Raw genomic sequence first — 24963 nt, forward strand, 5'->3', positions numbered from 1 at the left:
GAAATTAAGGTGTACAAGAAGTTGACGAGAGTTCTGAAAACTTGAGACTTCTCACTGAGAGTTTGTATTGTGAACAAGGCAGAAAATGAAAAGAGTCAAAGGTTCAGACCTCAACTGGAAATAACTGAACAGGAGGTTTCACTCTTAGTACTCTATTATTAGACTACTTACCACATTGCATGCATTTTTTTCAAACAGATGTTGTGCATGAAACAGTAACTGAGTTTTATGCTCTGTAAGGGTACACAGACCAACAAAACACCATTCAACATAAGAAATATGAATTGAGAGCAACTGTTATATGAGACAGCATGCTAAGTTTCAAGATACAAAAAAATTAGAAACTGTGGAACTCCTGCCCTCAAAGGGTTGCCATTCAAATGAATAGGTTGGGCATATTTGTAAGTACACAGTATAAGACAAATAAAATAAATGTCACTATAGAGAGACATGTACAGAGTGTGTAGTATTTAAGTGGAGGCAGATGTCAGACTGGGCATTAGTGAGGGGTTCATATTAGAAGAACCCTTTCTCAGGGGATGGGTTGAAAGTGATTCTGGTGGGTGTGATGAGGTCCTGAGCAATGACGTACTCCACTCAGACGTTTGGTTTTTGTTGGATGCTGCCTTTTTTGTTGGTCTCAGAGTCGAGCAATACGAAAATATTCTATGGGTAGGTCAGCAGTATTGGAGATGGCCTTGTACATCAGGCTGAAAATTTTCAATTTTATCATTAATTCATTCCCAGTGCTGCTAATCCAGGCATTCAGTACTTTTAGAAACATCAAATTCAGGCGGTGCCTGTGGCTTAGTCGGTAAGGCACCGGCCCCATATACCGAGGGTGATGGGTTCAAACCCGGCCCCAGCTGAACTGCAACCAAATAGCCGGGCGTTGTGGCGGGCGCCTGTAGTCCCAGCTACTCGGGAGGCTGAGGCAAGAGAATCGCTTAAGCCCAGGAGTTGGAGGTTGCTGTGAATTGTATGATGCCATGGCACTCTACCAAGGGCCATAAAAGTGAAACTCTGTCTCTCCAAAAAAAAAAAATAGAAAGAAACATCAAATTCTATGCATAATATCAAAAACCAGAGCAAAGTGTTAGGATAATGCCATGTTTATTTATTACCTATCTACCACATTGAAATATAAGTTCCAAGACTCTGCACTCCTTTTCAATATTATATTCTCAGAGCCTAGAAATTGCTAGAAAAAATATTTATTGGCTGAATGAATGAACGAATGATAAAATGAGGATAAGGCCGGGGTTCTTGATAGTTCACATTGAGGTTTCCTGATACCCACAGGTGATTAACATCTTCATACTTTAACCAAGTCTTTGATACTGTTATTCCAGCTAATTTCACTTACGGCTCAGGTAATTTCACCTGGATTTAAACCACTGATATTTAGTTGTACTCTGTTTTTAACCTCTTACCTGAATAGTCTTGTCTTTACATTTTTAAATGGATTTTTGAGATAATTATAAACTCTGATTATTCAGGCAGAGTAAACCAGCTCATCTTCCTACCTAGTCTATAGCAGACATGGTATATAACCCATGGTAAACACACTCTCAGGAAGACTTTGAGGAATGCCTTTGCATCTTGTAACATATTTTTTTCTTCCTTCAAGGAACACTCCATAGTGAGACTCTGTGTCAAAAAAAAAAACAAAACACAAAAACACTCAAAATATTGATTTTCTGTGAACTTAGTGTAGGCCAAATTTTCTAACAATTTCTTATAGTCCTGGAGAAGCAAAGTGACCATTTGAGAGATTCTTAGCTATTTGCTTCTGTAGTGTCTTGGGAGACTGAGCTCACTTGGGGGCGCAGGCCCCATACACAGCAGTGGACCTTCCTTGGTCCCCATAAGCTGACATTATACCTTTTATGGACAATGGCAGACACATGAAGAAATTAGTGAAGAAAAAAGTTTTCCTTACTTGAAAGGATGATACTGAGTGAAAAGAAGCATTTTAAAGGAATTTATAAATTGTTTTGCTCAACTCCTTTATCAATGAACATGTAGTGTTTTTCCAAATAGAAAGGCCACATAAACAATGCCTTTGAACCATCAATTTTAAAATTAAACCCGTGAAATTTCCTCCTCTCCCCAAGAGAGACCTTTGTTTCCTGGTAATGACTTCTATAGCTTTGTTTACTTTTATATGACTCATCTGAAAATATATTAAGGGTCGACATCCTCCTTTTAAAAATGTATGTGGATGGGGTTTACATGTGTCAGCTAAACCGAGGAGGCAGGATTTCAGTTTTACCTTGCCCCAGTCTGCCCAGAGTCAGGCTTTTTCTCTCATCAATGTCAATGACAGATTTTTCACACCATCCAGGTCTCCAAAATGGACCTGCTGGTAAAGCTTTATTTTTAGCCCTGTAAGAGAGGATAGTAAGATATAGTGGCTGGCTTAAGCTTTGGGCCATGGCTTCCTCTGGAGACTAATGGATTAGGTAAGTGCACCTTGTTTAAATAATGCTGAACATTCAATTTTGGGAAAATACACTGCAGTAAACTGCAGACATTTCCCCCTAGTGGTTGACTTAAAGCTGTTGTGTTTTTTAACACAACAGAAATTGACTCTTCTTCTATAATCAAGCTGACTTGATCAAGATTCTCTCACTTAAATTTTAAAAAACTTATTTTAGGAGATCATATGATTTTCACTAAATGATAATTTTGAAAGGTACAATTACAAAGGCTTTTCAGTATCCTTTAGATGGCTGGATGCTCAAAGTACACAAATACAAAATAAATGAAGTTTTGCTATTAGATCCCACACTGTACTACTTTTTCTTGATGTAGAGGAAAGATTTCTTCTTCCTCTGTGTATCCTGATGTCCCTGTTTCCTATAGTGACTGTCATGATTCAGGTGAACGTGATTTTGCTTCAGCCTTTTCTACCATAGTATAAACTCTTTAATGGTGGGAAACAAGTACCAGGCTTTCTCTGAATCTCCCTATTATACTAAACATACTGCTAGCCACAAATTTCACTTGTTTGTTGAAAATTGAGTAAAGGTTAAATTCTTATTCCCCACACCCCCCAACAATTAAAATAAGTAGATGTGTGTCAGTACCGTCCTAAGGAAGCAGGCCAGACAACGTATTGTAAGCTGGAAGCTTGCAGGAGGTGGGCCTTCCCACGTGTGTCAGGGAAAAGGCCCCACCCCAGCTGCTTTTTATTGAGAACAAGCTCCTCTCCCCCAAGCCCCCCCCACACACACACACTTGAATGCCGCACCTGATCAATTTCCAACTGTCAAGGTCTGTTCCTTAAGGTCTAGTGATTGCTTGTATATTTCAAAAACCTGCCACTTCGTCTCTGCAAGCCTGCTGTCCCCGGTCCTACACTCCTGCTGCATAGTTTGCTGCATAGGTTGTTACATAGATCACTACATACGTGTTACATAGGTTGCTACATATCTTATTACACAGGTGGATACATATCCTGTTACATAGGTTGCTACAGATGTGACCTTTTTATGGCAGTGGCTATAAGGGACAAAAGGGAAGTCTTTCTAGCAGCTCTATACCCATGTACCAGGAATGTTACCCGACTCGCCAAGGCAGAAAGAAACAGTGTCTTTTCCTTAATTATTAGATATGAAACAGCATTTTAAAATTAATATTTTAAATGTACAGATAAAGGCAGAAAACTTGCCTTCATTTGGTTAAAACTATTTACATCAAGAGTGGATATCTTCTGGCAGACCTGTGTGTCTGGAGTTTTGTGTAACTGCAGGTGGAATGTCTCAACGTTAGAGCTGTTCAAAGTGAGGGCAAATCAGAATTCCTAGCAGTGAGAATTAACCTTAAAGGAGCTTAGAAACATTTACATGCTTTAAAGCTGTTCCTGGAGGGAAAAAAAATCTTGTATATTTTATAATGAGCATATTTATAAGCAGACCACAACCGGCCACCAAGATGCATGAAAATGAGTTGGTAGCTGCAACCTGCTATTTGAGCAAGTGCTAGAGAAAAATAACTAATGATCTGTGACTGCATGGTTGATCTGTGACTGTGTGGTTAGCCTGAGTGAAGATGCTTCTCTTGTATCTCTGGACCAAAGGCTAACGGAAGAGCCTTTGGTTGCTCAGATGTCCTCTTTCCTGGTCTCAGGCTTTTTAATGGTGGAAGTAGGAAGGAGAGCTCGTAAAACCACAGCTGAGCTGTGCAACCATCAGGTCACTGTCACCTGGCCTGAGGTTAGCCTTGGCGGCTTGGGAGGTCCAGCCGGAGCACCAGGGAGCAGATACCAGCTGACTGCTGTTCCTCACTGGCTGCTGTCTAAGCCCTGCTTGCTCTTCAGATCCCTGCACAGGTGCTGCTTCCTCCGCGTGGCTTTGCCTGGCCTGCCTGTGATGCACTTAGCTCCTTTCTCTCCACCCTCATGGCCTCGCATTCTAACCCTGGCCGTCACACTGAACACCCGGCTATTCTCTACACTAAGCTAAAGGCGGGCACTGAATCCTGTCTAACATCGCTCAGGTTGGGAAGCATTCATGGATATTCTGTGTTACATGACGCCTTCCTGACTGGCCTGGGCTTTGATATCAGCAGGGTGGCACTTGACTGTTAGTGCCCCATATCGGTTGAGAAGTAACTAACCTCTCCAACTCTCAGGGTCCTCACCTACTATCTGCAGCAGTTGCAAACCTGCTTCTTAAAAGTGGTTGTTAAAGTATAATATATACATCACTCTTATTACAGTAACACCAGGAGGTTTACTTATGAGCTTTGTGTATGTTAAGTAAGTCTTCAAAAAGAAAAGCAAACTTATCAAGTGGTTACAATTATCCTGCTGCTATAAGTAAGAAATATAGGCATGGAAAGGTTAAGGTACTTGCCCAAAGTCACAGAGATAAGAATAATGAAAGTTAAGGACCTAGAAGAATTACCACATATGTGCTAAATGCTGGAATGAAGGTCATTGCTATTTTATTTAGGGAAGGCTGATTCCCATGTTTCTGGGAAATTAGCCCACGCAGTTAAGAACAGTTCATTCTCTGATTTCAGAACCTTCTGTTACATTTATTTTATTTGTAGAATTCTCGTGGAAGCCAAATATGGTCAGAAAAATCTTCTAATGTGTGCAGTGTGAGAGGATCTTCATCTTAGCAAAGTGTTGGGCATGTTAGAAATTAAACTCAACTTTGTCAGAAATTCTTGTGTGCCTCTCAAGATTCAAAAGAAACAAGTAGTAACATGGGTCTTTTTAAATAGTTGTCAGCCTTCTTTATTTTGTTTTATTTATATATTTTATTTATTACAAATAAATTTTATTTACCTTATACAATGCTTAATTTTCCTCACTATAAAATGGCTTTTGTAGAAAACATTAAGATACAAGCTACAAAGAAGATAAAAGTCATCCGTAATTACTGAACCCAGAGGTAGCTTCTGTTGGTACTTGGGCACATTTCCTTTCTGTCTTTTGATAAAACTATATGTGCACATATGTTTGTATACACACATACATTTGTACACACACATATTTTAGTATGAAATCATGTTACAGGCCAGGTGTGGTGGCTTGTGCCTGTAATCCAGCACTGTGGCCTCCCATCCAAATACTGTCCTGCCTGACCCTGCCTGCTCATCTTCTGCGATCAGACAAGATTGGGCATATTTAGGGTCATATGACCATTGATAAATGCTACCCTGTTTCCCCGAAAATAAGACAGTGTCTTATTTTAAGGTGTGCTCCCAAAGATGCGCTAGGTCTTATTTTCAGGGGACGCCTTATCTTTCCTGTAAGTCGGTCTTATTTTCGGGGAAACAGGGTAGCACTTTGGGAGGAGAAGGGAGGAGAATCATTTGAGGCCAAGAGTTAGAAACTGACCAGGAAAATATATTGAGACCTCCATCTCTACTAAAACCAATAAATAAATAAATAAATAGATAAAAGTCATTGTATAAATATAATTTTATGTACTATATTTACCTACTCATCATATTCTTTTCAAATTATGATTTTTAGTACTTTCCTATTATGTGATGTGCTTATATCATAATTTTATTTAATCATTTTGCATTCATAATATTCTTCTAATTTTGGAGACAGTCCTATTCTTTCCAATTTTAATCTATTTGAACAGGCTTATTATGGCACTTCATGTAACAGGTGTTCCTCATAAACAATCATATTTACATGACACATTAACATCTAATAATATGATTGTTAAAGGTGGGAATCTAACTCTACTCAGAGGGAAGCCGATCCCCCCCAAAATTTACGATGAGGTTCATTTTGAAGAAATAGCAATAAAAATGAAATTGCTGATAAGAATGGAATAATGTTTCTTGAGTGACCATGATGTGATGTGGGATAACCTATAAAATGTCATACTCTAATTACCATTTTACTGTGATTAACTGAGGCTTAGGGGTGAACGGCTAAATTGGGCCACTTTAGTGGCATTTCCCGGATTCAAATATGAGTCTCACTCCCGTGCACGTCCTTGTTTGCATTCCCCCGTGCAGTCTACCCCGCATGGTGGCAAAGCTCAGAGCTCCACATGACATTTAATTTGTTTGAGCTTCGGTTTTTTCATTTTAAAAAATAGAAATGGTCATACTGAATATGATCCTTGTGGTGATTAATTTGAATAAAATATGGTGACGGAGATCCAAAAGAATGTACTATTAGGTCAGTGTTAGTATTAAGGTTGACAGGTGTCTCATAAGGTACTTTCTCAACCTGATAGATTTTGAAAATCTCATGGGATTGGAAAGGCCAACAGAAGACTTGTCAACAACCCAGATTCCCAGATGTGAATGGAGAAGGTTTAGACTCAGAGTCTGAGGTGGGCACTGCCCTTGTTTATGACAAGTCCCCTTGGTTGTTTTAATGATATTTAAGTGGCAACTACAGATGCAGGCAACTCGAAAACCAAGGTGAAAGGGAAGATCAGAAGTTTAAGATGGAACATGGGCAGGCGTCAGTCATTGGATGCTGGTTGACAGTAAACGAAGCTACCAATGGGGAAATAGATCCAGAAACTGGCTCTAAGAACACTGCAGAGATCTAAGGCTTCATTTTACAAGGTCATTTCAAATACAAAATACATTAAAGATGTTCGATTCAAGAGCAAAATAATACCAAATCAGCCGAACAGAAATGGCAGATAGCAGAGGTTTGCCAAGGTAGGATGTTCTTTAAATCAGGTTCTTTATGAAATTAAATGCCCAGAATGTTTGATGTCTGTGTATCACAATCAGATGTGCACTTTCTAAAGTAAGAAACCTGACTTCAAATTTTGATTTAACTTTTTTTTAAAGTGGGATATTGTAGAATTAGTTATTCCCTTCTCTCACATTTCCATAGGAGTTTTATAATTTTTGGTACTGAATAGCAGAAGCTCCAAGAGAATAGGGGTCCTGCCTCATTCAAAGATGATGCTTAAAAAACAATTTTGAAAGGATTTCTCTCCAACTCATATTTGTGTTATGTTTAATACTTGACAGACACATTTTGTAATTTTAAGGAAGGTTAGTTTCTATGGGAGACATTTACCAGTACTATTTCGTTAAAATTATACTAAAGGTTTTAGAACATTTGCTTTTTTCTATCACGGTATTTGATGTAACTTCCTAAAGAATTCACTAAAGGAAACATTTCTATTGTCTGAAACCAATATTCCGTAAAACTCTGTTTTTGTCAAGCATTAGTAAGGTTTCAGATATTAATATCTTTAAAATTATTATTTATTGTATTAAATTTATTGGTGTATTTTCAGCTACAGAAGTATTTCAAGTTGTGCCAACTAATTTTGTGGGTCTGTTATTTAATAATAAACCTAGCAGAGAGTAGATATTTTGACTGATAGGAAAATGACATCCCTAGTTTATTAACAAAGGCAGTTTCTGGTTAACTATAACCTTTCAGTTCTCTATAGCTGTATTTTTCAACTGGTCCTTAGCATATAATTTTAAAAATCTTAGAGAGCTAAAGGAGAGCTTGAAAAGTGATTTTCAGGATGAAATGAGAATCTGTGTGATTTCAAAATACTTTCAAAGAAGCTATGTCACAACTTATTTTTGCTAATCCAACCCTGTACCTGCATTGTTAGACCCTTTCCTAAATCATTCCTGCTGCCTATGTTTTCATTGTTGATCTTTTTTTTTTTTGTAGAGACAGAGTCTCACTGTACCACCCTCGGGTAGAGTGCCGTGGCGTCACATGGCTCACAGCAACCTCTAACTCTTGGGCTTACGTGATTCTCTTGCCTCAGCCTCCCAAGCAACTGGGACTACAGGTGCCCCCCACAACGCCCGGCTATTTTTTGGTTGCAGTTTAGCCAGGGCTGGGTTTGAACCCGCCACCCTCGGCATATGGGGCCGGCGCCCTACTCACTGAGCCACAGGCGCCACATTGTTGATCTTATTGGAGACTGAGAGGAGCTGGTCTCTGTCCTGTTAACACACGTCATTTAGGTATTAGGAGGCTGTTATTGAAACCTCTTCCTCGGGCGGCGCCTGTGGCTCAAGGAGTAGGGTGCCGGTCCCATATGCTGGAGGTGGCAGGTTCAAACCCAGCCCCGGCCAAAAAAATCACAAAAAAAAAAAACAATAAATGAAACCTCTTCCTCAACAGATATCACAGGCCCACCAGGCACACAGCCTGTGCCCTCGTTAAGATTTCCTTTTGTGGGCAGGGGGCTGTTTTACATTCAGGTAGCTACAACAAGGGCTTTTCTAGGCCTTCTTCCTTCTAGCTTTTAAACTTATCTTCCCTGATTTGGTGATTTATCTAAATTTATCTAAAAATTCTTTTTCACATTCGTTAAAATGAGTGCCTTTTCACTTTCCAACCTTGACCAGTCACACTCAAGAGCAACAACAACAACAACAACAACAAAAACACCCTCACGTTTTGATTTTCTATGTATATGCTCATACAAAATTATTATTGTCTTTAAGGCATATGATATTGAAATTCAGAGTTTTGTAAAATATTAAGTAGGTTTATAAATAATGCAAAAGAGTCAAGCTCACCCTTGAGAAATGCCTCACCTGTATGGACAGTAACAATAACATTGCCACCTCTTGCTTTGAATCTTGATAATAACTCTGAACCTAGGTAACATTATGAATACTCTGTAATTTAAAAGAAACAAGATTGTCTGACTAAACGATCATGTTGATAATACCTTTTTGTGAAAATAAGAATCTCTTCCGTCATTTAACTTATAAATTCAACCTGATGTCTCTGTTTCTCTGTCCCTTCAATAATTTCACCATAGTTTTATACCACCCAGTACTAGTTATCAAGATGTCCATGTTTTTGTTCTATTTTGTAAGTCACAATCGACATTGAAACGTTGGTGGATTTTTCAGATGGTAAGTTTGTGGAAATCTCATTGGTAGCCTCTTTCTATGCAGAATTTTCTAGCTAATGTCACATGGAGCTTAGTACAAGGATTTCTCATATACACAAAGTTAGATACACTAGGCACTGACTGTGGTAAATTCACTATATTAGATTAGATTACATTTGATTCACTATAGACTTTTTTTTTTTTTGCAGTTTTTGGCCGGGGCTGGGTTTGAACCCACCACCTCTGGTATATGGGGCTGGTACCCTACCCCTTTGAGCCACAGGCGCTGCCCCACTACAGACTTTTTTACGAAATGTTTTCAAATATTTATTCATTTATTAAGGTTGAGTACAATTAATTATGATAAATTATTCTGAAGTACATTCATGATATTACACATCAGTTTCAGAGGTACTTTTCATATTTATCACATTTGAAGAACAGATCATTTCAAATTCAGATATATTTTTCAAATTGGTTCACTATCCCATGATGAAATGGAATTCAGATATATTTTTGAAATTGTTTCATTATTCTATGATGAAGTGTATCTGAAAAATAAAAGTGGAGAATAACCGTAGCTTTCGTTTGCCTTTACCAAAAGACTGGGCAAGTTACAAATGGGCAAAGAGATCATGTATTGAGTTTATGAAAAACAGTTTCATCCATAGGGAAAGCATGCTGTGTGTCTGATTTGTTGACCCATGTAATACTTGGAAGAATAAAAAAAATCTTGGTTTCTATAGTTATGAGACTATCAAAAAATGATGCTTTGCAAATTCCTCAGCTGCTTTCATTTGTCACTTTTATTTGCTGCTGGTAAGCGCACTGCAGAACTTGAGAAATTGTTCTGATTAATTTTGCCTAAAACACTTCTTAAGCAGATAAATTACTACTTTGGCTTTTATTATAAAAAGGATTGCTGAAGGAATTTTTTGTATTATAGGTAGGGAATAAAATAAAATAAAATACTGTTTACAACAGTATCTTAGGAGCTGATAAGAAATTAAAGTAAATCAAACTAATTTATTACAAAGATAACTATGAAAGGTAAGCCAATAAAAGTTCAGGGAAATTTTGGATGCGGTGGTGAAACAGATTATCTTAATTGATATCTGGACTGTTTTATAGTGTACTTGCTACACAAAGTGTCAGCAAATTATGCATGAAAGCTTATTTTTATGTGTTACATCTGAATAGAGTGTATCAAATTACATTGCCAAAAGCAAGAATAAAGACTTCTATATATCACAGAAGGGCCTTTATTCTCCCTTTCCCCAAATTTTTATTTTATTTTGCTTTTATTTCTATTCGTGTTCTCCTTATCTTCTCTGCCTTCTGACTCCATCTCACGCCTGGCCCAGGTTGAAGGAGAAAGGGACCCGAGTGGAGAACTCCATTAATATTAGAACAGTGTATGGAAAAAAATAAAGGTGGTGGTGGTGAACAGGCCGAGCAGCTGAAAGGGTTTATTTGTATCCAAAATCCATGCATCTGCACCTGCGAGAAGACTTTCGCCATCACAGTCAACTCTTTATTATTTAGAGAACTCTCTGCTTTGTGGAGATTTGGCTGTAGCCCCAGACTCGCTTCTCTGGACACCTAACTTCATTTCTGGCTGCCGACAGCATGGTCTCCTTAGGGAGGATTCCACTTAGAGGATGAGCAGGAGTCTGAGGGCCTGTGAGTAGAAATCAGTGCAAATTCCAGAGGCCGGCAGAAAGGCTTTGGTGCACTACTCTGTGCAAATGGTGCTTTTCCCCCTTATGAAGAGAGATTTAGATTTGTGTGTACCTTTGATACGTTTCAGGGGCAGCCCCCGCGCCAACACCCTTCAAAACGTCTTCTTTAACTTCACACTAACACTTGAACACCTATGTGCTCAACCATTTCGCCCTGGCCACAAGCATTAGAGTTATGCTTCAGGGTTATGCTCAAAGGACTGTTACATTTTTAATCTCCCTGAAGAAGTTTTAACACTTCGTAAAAAGAAAATGTAACATATGCAGTGATCCTTCCAATACTCCACTATGTGCACTGGTGTTTTGGACTTCTGATCTTTGGAGATACTTATTCATGAAATCTAAATATTTAAAAAATATGGCAAACCATTTAAATACTTGCTAGTGTCTGTCTTTTGATTAACAAACATGACATATATGCAGCTAATACCACTATGGTAGCCTTTAAAAATGTCCTGTTTTTTTTCTTTTCTTTCTTTCTTTTTTTTTTTTTTTAATATTTTTGAGGCAGAGTCTCACTATGTCACCCTCAGTTAGTGCCGTGGCGTCACTGCTCACAGCCTCCTCAAACTCTTGGGGTTAAGCGATTCTCTTGCCTCAACCTGTCAAGTAGCTGGAACTACAGGTGCCCTCCATAATGCCTGGCTATTTTTTGTGGCAGTTGTCATTGTTGTTTAGCTGGCCCAGGCTGGGTTTGAACCCGCCACCCTTGGTGTATGTGGCTGGTGCCATAACCATTGTGCTATGGGCGCTGAGCCCAATAGCCTGTCTTGATAGATTCTTTCTAGGAAGGCCTAGGAAAAATTAAAGAATAATTAGAAACAAAATAATAAATGTTAATATAGAGTTAGTAATACAGTGGTACATCTTCAGTGTAAACACTGCTGTCTCTTTCATGTATAATTCAATCATGTTGGAGTTATAGAACCTCAGTATTTAAGAATCAACTTTGGAAGTGTTGCCATATAGTACTCAAGAAGAGGAGGTCATTGTATGAAATGACACTGGACAGAACTTGGGGCCAGATTGTTGAACTCCTTCCACGTTGATGCAAAGTTTGAATTGAATTTTTATATATCCAGCAGGGGAGGTCTGCTGTGTTTTCTGCATAGGACAATGGGACATTGCTTTTGTGTGTTAGAATGAGAATACTGGAAATTATGTGGAGGATGAGTTGGGAAAGAATGTGGTTGGTAGAAAATCTGGGACCAAACTCTCAGGGACAGTGGTAATGGTAAGGAAGGGGGTTATTTAGAAAGGCATTTTAGAAGTGAATCAATATTATTTTGTATTAAGGGCTGAAGGAAAGTGAGGATTTAAGGAGGACTGTGAAATTTCTAGCTCATTTGGTTAGGTAGCTGATGATGAGCCTTAATCACAGTAGGGAACAGAAACTGAGTTTTGTTGAGGGGATGGTTGGAATTTTAAGGGGGAAGTGGGATAGTGGAGTGAAGATGTGTTTGGAGTTGGTAATCTGAGTCTGTTTCCTGATGGACATAGTGTATAGCGGCGTTTGTCCAGCTTACTCCCTTGGGGTTAGGTCATTATGTGTGGTCATGGGTCTGTGTAGTACACTGAAGGATGTTTAGCGACATCCCTGGCTTCTATCCACTAGTATCAGCAGCACCCCTCCCAGCTGTAATACCAAGAACCATCTCCAGACTTCCACGCATTCCTTAAGGCAGGAACAAAATTGCCTTTGGTGAGACCACTGCAATAGAGACAGCCAGGAGGGTGCTGAGATTGTTGTCTAGAACCAGCTGCTTAGGATCATCGGTTGTAGCAACTCATGTTGAGTCTGTGAGATTGTGCAGAGAAAGAATGGAGATGATTGTCTGTTATCCAGTTTTTGCTAGAACAGATCTGGGGAATGAAAATTACTGAACTGATGAAATAGGTTGAGGTAGCCCATTCTATTTTGGGGTATTTTCAAATATTATATGTAAGTATTGTATCCTGTTATGGATTGAGCCAAGTGTGTTTGTATTGAGCCACAATTAATCTTTTTATAACTGTCATTCTTTTGGTCCTTAGTTTGCATTTAAGGAACACACAGGAAAGTCTATTAGAACAAATCAAACTATTCTTCCTAAATTCCTCTACGTGTTTTAATGCTACTACATCAAATTAATTTTTAGAATTCAGTATTTTTGTCTCCTGTACAAATTTCTTTAATATTTTCAAATTTCTTTTATGTTACATTTTGAGCTGTTTTTATTCAACTACAACCGTTTGAAATATCCTTTCTAAAAGAACAGGACTGAGAACTGAACAAATCACATGTTTGGCCTTCATCTTCCAGGTTTGATCAAAGTGTCTTTTGTACAGCATCTCAAAACTTCCTTTTTTGTGAGGCAGATTATATCACTGCTCATAGTTTGTTATTTTAATTTTTCATGAACTTTCTGTTAAATTACCTTCCGTATCATCTGTTACAGATTGTTTTGAGCGGAAGTGTAGAAATTTATATTCCCCTTTTTGAAAACGTATCCTTCTTTAGTTTAGTTCAAAATGTCAACTTTCTTGATTGTTTTGGATACGATTTCATCATCCAACTTGTTTGTTACTTATACCCGTTTCATACCATCTACACCCCACCCGGTCATCTGAGCCGTTAATAAAAACGTGAGCAGGTTAGGGTCAGAGATAATGGGTTTACACAGTTGTATGGATTTTCTCTTCAGTATTTTTATAGTTAAATAACTATAAATATTTTACTTACAGTTTTTTTATTTTATAGAGTACTTTCAAAATGTGACTCATCTGAATAAACATTCTTTCTAACCTTTTCTAGATAAAACCCTTCAAACATAATAAAACATGGTAAAGGTAACTTGTGTTTTATGTGTAGGATGAAATATTGTTAAAGAGAAAAAATTATTTTGTTAACTGGTAAAAATAATGTTAAATGATAAAATATTTGAATACAAAATATAACATTACTATATAGAGTAGATGGAAATATGAAGATCTAACAATAGATATAGGGGATACCAGATATGTGCATATAATTGAAAGCTTTCTCTAAAATAAGAATTTTAGAGAAATTACCATTGAATGGCTGATGTATTTTTGTATCACACATTTTAGTCTCAAAGTGCTATGTAATTAATTTGTCACCTTTGTATGCAGAAAATACATATTATAATCTGCTTCTATTATGTAATTTTTAATCAACAAAATTAAAAACAGAATCTGGGCAAAAATGCATGTATCCCTGATGATGAGGATTTAAGGGAAACGCCTGTCCATTAGTGATAGGAGAACATTTCCTAGTGGAAACCACAGGTTTTCAATGTTCTTTAGGAAGAAGCGCAGCTACAGTTGCTCCAGGTTTTCCCATCACAGGACGCTACCCTGGCTGCCAGATCTCTTGAGAGAGAACGGGTTTGGCTGGGTGGGCAAGAAGAAACGGGGAGATGGGAAAACATACTCCCCTGTCATTCTTAACAAGATTGTTGCAAAAATTGAATGAGATGCATAGATTGTGCATAAAGTTTAGAGTACTATTCATAAAGGTACTTTATGATGAAAAGAGTTTAAGTTGTGATTATTTTATTTTCAGCAATTATTGTGCTTCACGAATATAGAGTATAATGTTTGACCCTTCTGCAGAAGCAATCTTTTGAAGGCAGGGGCCATGTTTGCTAAATTATAGATCTCTCAATATCTAACACATAACCTTATGCCTATAATAAATATTTTAGGCATGGATAAAGGATGAATCACACTGCCAGCAATATTTTCAAAAGAGCAGTGACGTTTTATCAAGATAAAAAAGAATAACAAATAACGTTAGCATAAATTAGTAAGTGCTGCGATGGTATCCTGCCATCTTGGTATAGCTGACGTTCTGTCAATATTATTATTGGGTAATAAACAGCCTTTGACTCTGTCCTCTTTCTGTTTCCCAATTTTAGGCCCTCTGGAATTTTATGCTCGGCCCTATTCTCTCTTTGTACTTTTATGTTGACCTTTCCACTCTTTCATGTGTGACTCCTTGCTGAGTATCTTTTCTATTTTCCTATCTACTTAAAAAATCTAACCTATAATTCACATCCCTGTACCAGCCTCCACTGGTACAGTCTAGAAGGCTAACTTGGTCTTGACACCCGGGAAATATAAGATTGAGGGCAGAAAAGTGAATACTTAAGGGAAGAGTCATCTTTTAATGTGTTTGTATTGTTAAAAATAATAATTTGATAGCCAGGCATTGTGGAGGGCGGTCTGTAGTCCCAGCACTTTAGATTTATTTTCTGTTAAGTACACTAATCGTTTTTGTTCACCTATGCTAGAACTTTTGTTCTCCCTGATACGCTTTCCCCATCCTTTTTCTCCATCCTAGCAAAAAAGTTTTCAAGTCCTCATGCTTTCATCGCTAATGATATCTCTAGAATCTGTGTTTGTTATTTAATTCTAAGACCATAATTCAGACCGTCACGACCCTCGCTTGATCTTCTCAATTCTTTTTTTGAACTGTCAAGTTAGAATAACTTTTGTTTTATTTTTCCTCAGTTCAAAATCTTTTAATGACTTTCACTTTACCAGAAACTTTAATTACATGAATAGAATTAAAATGACACAAATATCATTTGAAAGGGATAGATGTGGGGAAATATTAATTCTTCAAGATATTCTAAGCTTCAGCCCTGTGTAGTATGATTTCGTAACTGCAGGGTTCCACTCAAAACAGATGTCTGACTTTTTTTTTGCCTTTTATACTCCTTGAGTATTATACCCACTGAAAGTAGGGAGCAGGTGTTCCTAAGAGGCCATTTAGTTAGGGATCCTAAGTTCTTGGCTACAACTAGTAACCTCATGCTGGAATGGAAGGCCTGTCCCCACTGGTATAGTCTAGAAAGCTAACTTGGCCTTGACATCCAGGAAATATAGGATTGAAGGTGGAAAAATGGATACTTAAGGGAAGAGTCATCTCTTAATGTGTTTGTATTTGAGGGCGGCGCCTGTGGCTCAGTCGGTAGGGCGCCGGCCCCATATACCGAGGGTGGCGGGTTCAAACCCAGCCCCGGCCAAACTGCAACCAAAAAATAGCCAGGTGTTGTGGCGGGCGCCTGTGGTCCCAGCTACTCAGGAGGCTGAGGCAAGAGAATCGCTTAAGCCCAGGAGTTGGAGGTTGCTGTGAGCTGTGTGATGCCACGGCACTGTACCGAGGGCCATAAAGTGAGACTCTGTCTCTACAAAAAAAAAAAAAAAAAAAAAAATAATAATAATAACAATTTGATAGCTGGGAATTGTGTTGTGGTGGGCAGTCTGTAGTCCCAGCGACTCGAGAGGCTGAGGCAAGAGAATTGCTTCCAGTGGTTCTCAACCTTCCTAATGCCATGATCCTTTAATACAGTTCCTCATGTTGTGGTGACCCCCAACCATAAAATTATTTTTGTTGCTACTTCATGACTATAATTTTGCTATTGTTATGAATCATAATGTAAATATTTGATATGCAGGATGGTCTTAGGCGACCCCCGGGAAAGGGTCATTTGACCCCCAAAGGCAGCAGTTCTCAACCTATGGGTCGCGACCCCATAGGGGGTCAAAAGACCCTTTCCCTATTCACAGGGGTCGCCCAAGACCATTGGAAGACACATATTTCCTCATGTGTGGGGGTCACCACATCATGAGGAATTGTATTAAAGCATCACGGAATTAGGAAGGTTGAGAACCACTGCCCAAAGGGGCCAACCCCCAGGTTGAGAAACGCTGTATTATGCCCAAGAGTTTGGGGTTGCTGTGAGATGTGACACCACAGCACTCTATTTAGGGCAACATGTGAGACTCTGTCTCAAAAATAATAATAATTATTTGATAAGCTTAAAACAAACTTTTTTTTTTTTTTTGCAGTTTTTGGCCAGGGCTGGGTTTGAACCCACCACCTCCAGTATATGGGGCCGGCACCCTACTCCTTTGAGCCACAGGTGCCGCCCAAAATGAACTTTTAATTGTTCATTACAAGTAGCTTAGGAATTGATTTAAGAAAATGACTGTCAGGGATGCGCAGAGGACCAGAGACTGGAGGGAGACGGAGCAACAGGAGCACAGACACATTCCAATTATGACCACAATGCAGAGATTTTTCCAACCGCTTATAAGAACCACAGCTGGGGTCTGGCCTTTTAAAATAATAATAAGACATTGTTAAAGTTCCGTCTCTCCCCCAGCACGACCCGGGAGGTGATACCGCTGCCCTGTCCAGGAGAGCTGGTGCTGGGAGTTGGAAACAGCTACAGATAAGGGACCAGACAGGCTGGAGATTAGCAGGAACGCCTTGTCCCGCAGAGAGACAGCCTCTTGCCAAGGTGAGAAACGGTGTCCTCCTCCTCCCATTTCTCAGTGTGGCATGGACAGACTGGACCTCACAAATTTCCATGAGTCTAATCGCTCCTCGAGGAATTTGTATGTGTGGTCTCAATAGGGTCCAGCTTCTGGTTGTCCTGCCTTGGGAGTGGGTCTCTCTGTTCTGTGCTTTGTTTGTGTTAGAATCATGAATAACTTAGAATGAGATACGTAAAACGTTGAGTCTCTTTGATGTAGCTAGTTTAAGACATAGTTTAATTGAGAAATGCAAGTTCAACAAGAACTGTGACATAAGGGCCTGGCCTTCCCCTAATGGACATGCGAACTAAACATAAGCCGGCCCAGAGTCAGGGTCTCTACTGAATCCTCCCAATAAGAAACAAAGATCCCTGGGCCCGCACTATTCATAAAACTTTAAATCTGTGCCTGTCTTTTCATTTTCCTTCATTCTCCCATCTCCGCAAAGCGCTGGGAAAAAAACCGCTCTGAAGTTTGGGGCTGGCTCCCCAATATTCAGTCATTCAAATGTCTGCAAGTTGGGGCCCAGCTCTCTAGGGTCCTGCTGGGAACAGTGCCGAGGACAGCCACTTGTGGCTTACCTACCATTTATTTTGTCATATTACTGTCCATACCCGACTTCTATTAAAAAGAAATACGCAATCAAATGAGATGAAATACAAAAATATATAAGGGAAGTCAGAAGTCTCAAAGACAATCTAGGAAAGAGGGCAGGGATGAACTTTCTCAGAGAATTGTATGATAACAAGAACCTGGTACTGAGAGGGTGGGTTGGGGGGGATTCCATGTCTAGAAGTAGCGGTAAGGGCAAGCTGATTAGAGAGGAGGACTGAGCATGGTCTTTTTTTTTTTTTGAAGGCAATATTTTTTTCCTTTTTTTTATTATTAAATCATAGCTGTGTACATTAATGCAATCATGGGGCACCATACACTGGCTTTATAGACCGTCTGACACATTTTCATCACACTGGTTAGCATGGCCTTCCTGGCATTTTCTTAGTTATTGTGCTAAGACATTTACATTCTACATTTACTAAGTTTCACATAGACCCTTGTAAGATGCACCGCAGGTGTAATCCACGGTCTTAATTGGGTGAAGGATGGAATTAAAAGTGAAAAAGATTGAGATGATGCAAAATAATTTTGCAATTGATCCAAAGACATGCATTTCACATCACTTGTCACATGTCTTATTTAAAGGGTAAAAGAAGTTTGTGGATATATGGAAATGTCTTCCTGTTGCTAAATATACTCAAAGAAAATACTGACAGAAGCAACAAAATATAATTTTTTATTTGTTTGTGTAATGAATTCTGCAGACTTTCAAATGGAATTTAGGGATTATTATTTGGATTTAAATGAATATCTTTAAAAACCCAAAGTACCAACACTACTAAAACTTTTATCTATGTATTTCTAATTATTTTTAATGGTTGGCTAAATAACATATTAAATATAAAACGATACTTTTCTCTTAGAAAAACAGTAAATGGAAAAAAAAGATTAAAAAAAAAAAGAAAAACAGTAAATGGAACAGATAAAAAGAGAGATAATGCTAACCATTAGTTATATTACTGTTGCAAATTAAAAACTGTTTATAATGTTTATCCAAAGCAGATACTAGTTTAGCAGATGATTTTGAGTATTCCATTTAGGGGATATCTTTGGGATGTCTCTAGGCTCTTGCTTCATTTCATGGGAAAGTCAAATTCTGAGAATCAGAGATTTTGACACGACTACATTCTAGCCTGTCTGTGTTTTGACCTTGTCTTTCTAGGGTTATCAGAGAATGAAGTGCTTACAGCTGAGTACACAGAGTTAGTGTTTTCAAATGGTTCCTCTTTTCACCCCTTTCCTTTAATCCTTCATTCTACCTCTCTACTCCTCAAGAACTAATCTCTGTCCAGCTATGAACTGAGCGTGGTTTAGCTGCAAGCTGAATGAGGGCTCTGCACGGGAAGGAGGCCGCTCCAATTAACAGTTCTCCTTACTTAGAACACAAGCTCTCACTCTCCCGCACACCACCTCTTCAACCCCTGGTTTGAACACACAGAAAACTTCAACGACAGTGCACAAGGACATTAGTTGGTCGGGAACAGATGAAGGGGTGAGCTGCAGAGCAGGGTGGGCAGGATCAACATACATCTGGTAGATAACAGAGACCCCGAGCCGAGGCCAGCACAGTCTCTCAATGCCTTGCTGAAAATGATGTTAGATGATTTAAACTCCACTTTCTTTTCCTCCACCTCCTCCTTTCCTCCCTTTATCCTTTTCTCATTCTTCTCCTTACCTTTTAATATTAATATTAAATGGGCAGGAACTAAACCAGGAATTTTATAATTTATATGAAGATATGAAGATATTTCAAGCCATATCATCTAATTTGGTGGGTAAAGGCACATTCCCACACGACTTTCATGAGTGACAGTCTTATTCCCTGGGTAGATAATGTCTGTTTTATCAACGTAAATATTTCTCCTGATCCCTGTCATCAGGATGTCATCTCATATTGATGCTTCTGTCTAATGGACTTAACAAAGTTTGATTAAAAGAAAGACAATTCTGTCATACCATCCCACAGCCTTTATTTTGCTTGTACTTCAGCTTAAAAATGAATTACAGAAATGGCTCTCAAGCAACATTCAGTGTCTATGAAAAGTAGGCTTCAAAATTTTTCATTATTTTTCTAATCCCATATATTTTTATTCTTTTTAATCTTGTCTTTTGAATAATTTGTTTTGCAAACTCACTGCTGCTTCACATTGTATCATTGAACATTCAACTACGCTGTTTTACTTGAAGATCCAGGTTGTTTTTATTTTTTTAATTATTTTTATTTTATTTTTTTTTAAGATCCAGGTTTACTAATCTGTACCATGGTTCTCAGTGGGAGAAGCCAAGATCAGTGTGTTAATGGCACACCTGAAAATTTATTTAAAGTGCAAATTTTTGAGCCCCATCCCCAGATATACTGAATCCAAACCTCTTGGGAAGAAGTCTGGCAGTCTCTTTTAACAGGACCTCCTGGCAATTGTGGTCAGCTAAAACTTGAGATCTGCTGGCTGATAGCATTAAAAGCTGGCAATGGATGTAAGCAAAGAGAGTTTTGGTTAGAAACAGTGTGATTTTTTCTTCTAAATTTCTGAGTTTTGAATTTTTATCATTTCCTGCCACTGCCTGTGACCTCCTTTTGTTCTTAATTTAGTATCCTGGATTGAAATTTTTAACAGTGATTCTTTTCTAGATGGTTTTCTCTTATTCTCCCTTTGAACTTGTATTTTTCTCAAAAATTACAAATAAATTTGAATTTCTACTACATCACCAATACTGTGATTTTTGGAAGTGGGTTGATCTTTCTAAGTTTAAGTTTCATGGCCTGTAAAATGGGGACAGTGTTACTTTGTAGATGAGTTATGAGGATTAGATACACTTTATGGAACTTAGCAATAAAGTCCTTAGGACACAGTAATGCCTTTGGTAATATATTTCCTTGTCTATTATCTGCCTTTCTCGACATGTGATAATATGTGAAAGTAATTTCATTCTGTTGGTCAGATACAAATATTTGTAATTTTTAATGTTATTGTCATATAAATGTAACAATGATATTCAGGGACAATATATTTTAATATTTTAAAAACACGATCTTTTATATTTATTTTCTAGTGGTTCTGAAATGTGGTAAAGGTATTGTTATATATTAAGTATTTGCTTTGTTAGAGATTCTGGAAAATCATTACATTCTATAAATGTTACCAATTCTGTTTTTAGTTTTTTTCCCTTGTCTTAAGACACCTGTGTCTCTCAGTTGGAGCAGGGCGTGTATACGTATCCTCATTTTTAAGCTGTTCCCTCCATGGTCCTCCCTTTGGCTCATTCTGTAGTCTCTTTTCTTATCTTATGACTCAGCAGTTACAATATCCTTAGTGCTGCTAAAATGGGCAAGTCTATCATTATTTTTAAAGCGCAGAGCAGTGCGGCGTGTTGGAAGATCGTGGGTTGCTTGTGCTTTGTTTGACAGAATCTCCTCTGATTGGACCATGGTTCTATGAGAGAAAAGAAATGGTACTGACGACAGCATTCAATTTCATGTATACAGTTAACACTCCAAGTTTGCAATAAATTAATGGCTTATTGATTGACTTTCTGAAATGATGAAGGAAAGAGATACATTCTCACAAGGGTGACTCAGAGACAAAGAAAACTAATTTTTAGGTGATGAAAGGGATAGACAAAAAGTAATAATTAGATTAATTTTAGAGAATTAACAGGTAGGAAAGTAATGCACTTTAATCTCTGTATTATTTGTCTTCGGTCTTCAAACACAGATCTGTGTTCTCTGCCTTATCGAGTTCACGATCGTGAACTGGGTTCATGATTCCATTCTGCCTTATCGGGTTCACGATTCCATTCTGTGAGTCTTTATAACTCATTGCTCAGAATAATTGATGTTTTCTACTGCTGTTTTTCATCTGTCCTCATCTTCATTTTATAAATTCTCCTGGACAGCCACCTCCTCTCAAGACAGGTCAGCGTTATCAAGGTTTCTAAATAATTAGTGACAGAAAACATCAGAACCCTGTGTCCTGATGTCTATCTAACTCAGGACAGTCATAGGATTGGAATCTAACTTTCTAGTTCTAGAGGTAGAAAGAAAATAGACTCTTTCCCCTGCAGTTGAGTGGGTATTTCTGAATGATGATAACTAATATTTGAATGCTCACTGAGTATCAAATGCTTATCAAATGCTAATGGACTTTTGCCTACACAACCTCATTTATTTCTTGCAGCAATCCTATGGCGAGGTCCAGGACGTTATTATTCCCATTTGCGTTTGGAGAAAATGAAGTAAATAATAAACAACTTCCCTATGATCAGAGAGAGTAATAGACTCACAGAGATCAAAGAAACACAAGGAAGATGAAATACTCTCAGCATCCTCGGAGGCTCTACCTGACTTTGAGCCCTTCTTTGTCTTGGGTCAGGAAGAAATGGGGTCGAGAAAACAAACAGCGTTGGGCTCTTCTGACATCAGCAGTCACCAGGGATATTTTTATTCTCGCCTACTTTCTTATGTTTTATTTATTTATTTATTTATTTTCTGCTTAGGACAGCACACATTTGCTATCTCAGAGTTTCTTGGGTTCAGAGTTCAGAGATGGCTTCTCTGAGATCTCCACTCAGGGTCTCTCGTGGCTGCAGTGAGTGAGCCAGCAGGATTCGTTCTCATCTGGGGCACCGCTAACAAAGAACCCCCTTCCCTAAGACTGTTGGTAGCACTTACTTTCTTTCCATTGTAGGGCAGAGGCCCCAGCTTCTGACTTTCAACCTGAGGCCACCCTCACCTTCTATACATGTGGACCTCCCCTTCTATACATGTGGACCTCCTGATTTGATCACAGAATTCTTCACAGCCAGCGGGGCTTCGAAGTCTTGAGACTCTATGAATCTTTCTTTTCAATTGTTACTTGCTATTGTATATTGTCAATTCATCATTTTACATACTTATGGTGTAAAAAGTGACATTATGACTTATAAATATAAGGCAGAATAAATAAATCAAGCTACTTAACATATTCATAGCCTCAAATATTTAACATTTTTGTTATGAGAACATGTAACATTTATACTCTTAGCAATTTTGAAATGTATATTATTTCCCATATTCATCATGTGGTGTGATAGATACAAAATTTTTTCTGTTATCTGTGATTTTGTACCCTTGGACCATAATATCCCCTCACCCAGCCACAAAAATTGCCATTTTAAGGACAGGGGTGGTAGCGCACGCCTGTAATCCCAGCACTCTGGGAGCTGAGGCAGGTGGATGGCCTGAGCTCACAGGTTTGAGACCAGCCTGAGCAAGAGTGAGACCCCATCTCTAAAAATAGCCGGGCGTTGTGGTGGTTGCCTGTAGTCCCAGCTACTCGGGAGGCTGAGGCAAGGGAATCACTTAAGCCCAAGAGTTTGAGGTTGCTGTGAGCTGGGACACCATCGCACTTTACTAAGGATGACACTGTGAGACTCTGTCTCAAAAAAAAAAAAAAAATCACCCTTCTACTTCTGCTGCTATGAATTTGCCGGTTTTGGATCCCACGTGTGAGTGAAAGGGTGCAATACTTCTGCTTCTGTGCCTGCTTACGTTACCTGGAATCACGCTCTCTAGTTCCATCCATGTGTTCACAAATGTCAGAATCTCCTTCTTAAAGGCGGAATAGCATTAAATTGTGAATATCTACTACATTTAGCGTGTTCATTCACTTATTGAGGGACACTTACGAGATGATTTCTATCACTTGTCTATAGTGAATAGTGTAACAGTGAAACGGAGAATACAGACATCTCTTCAGCAAACTGATTTTACATCTTTTGGGTCAATACCCCAAAGTGGGACTACTGGATAACATAGTAAGCCTATTTTAGTTTTTTTTTTTTTTTGCTTTTATATCTATTTTTATTTTATATTATTATTTTAAAAACCGAATCTTTTTATATTGTCCAGGCTGGAGTGCAATGGACTGATCATAGCTCATTATAACCTTGAAATCCTCAGCTCAAGAGATTCTCCTGCCGTAGCCTCCCAATTAGCTGGGAATACAGCTGCATGGAACCCAATCAGCTAATTTTAAATTTTTTGTAGAAGTAGGATCTTGCTATGTTGCCCAGGTTTGTCTCAAACTCTTCAACTGATCTTCCTGCCTCAGCTTCCCAAACTTCTAAGACTGCAGGTATGAGCCGCTGCCCTCAGCCTATATTTAATTTCCTGTGGAACATGCATTTTGTATGTAATTGTTCCTTGTTCTCCGCATCCTCACCACCACTTTCTAGCTTTTGTGTTTTTGAGAGTGGTCACTGGACAGGTGTCAGATGATATATCATCATTATTTTAATTTACGTTTCCTTAATGATTAGCAATGTTGAACATTGTTTTGGCCATTTGTATGTCTTCTTTTAAGAAATGTCTATGTGGGTGGCGCCTGTGGCTCAGTGAGTAGGGCGCCGGCCTCATATGCCGAGGGTGGAGGGTTCAAACCCAGCCCCGGCCAAACTGCAACAACAACAACAAAAAAAATAGCTGGGCGTTGTGGCGGGTGCCTGTAGTCCCAGCTGCTCGGGAGGCTGAGGCAAGAGAATCACGTAAGCCCAAGAGTTAGAGGTTGCTGTGAGCCGTGTGACGCCACGGCCCTCTACCCGAGGGCAGTGGAGTGAGACTCTGTCTCTCCAAAAAAAAGAAATGTCCATGTATGTCTCTTGCACATTTTTAAATGAGGTTTTTTGTTTTCTTGCTACGGAGCTATTTGATCTCCTCATATATTTTCCATATAACCCCTCATTGGATGGATTGCAAATATTTTCTCCTGGTTCATAGGTTGCCTTTGCATACTCTTGTTTACTGTACAGAAGCTTTCCACTTTAATGTAATTCCATTTGTCTATTTTTGTTTTGTTTCCTGTGCTTTGGGAGTCAAATCCAAAAAAATATAATTGCTCAGACCAATGTTGTAGAGCATTTTCCCCTATGGTTTCTTCTATTTTTTTTTCTTTTAATTTCTTCAC

The 24963-nt window shown here is 38.6% G+C and overlaps 1 protein-coding gene across 1 annotated transcript in view; it reads left to right on the forward strand.

The window, feature by feature from the left end:
* Positions 1-22753, forward strand: part of LOC128591444 (uncharacterized) — a 34623-nt gene extending 11870 nt beyond the window's left edge. The window contains exons 3-4 of the mRNA XM_053598857.1: positions 17254-17391; positions 22708-22753. Of these exons, the coding sequence (XP_053454832.1) occupies positions 17254-17391; positions 22708-22728 (159 nt within the window). The 3' untranslated portion in view covers positions 22729-22753. The remainder of the gene's footprint in view (positions 1-17253; positions 17392-22707) is intronic.
* The last annotated feature ends 2210 nt before the right edge of the window (positions 22754-24963 follow it).

This window comes from Nycticebus coucang, chromosome 8 (assembly GCF_027406575.1).
Source record: "Nycticebus coucang isolate mNycCou1 chromosome 8, mNycCou1.pri, whole genome shotgun sequence".
NCBI classification, from domain to species: Eukaryota; Metazoa; Chordata; class Mammalia; order Primates; family Lorisidae; genus Nycticebus; species Nycticebus coucang.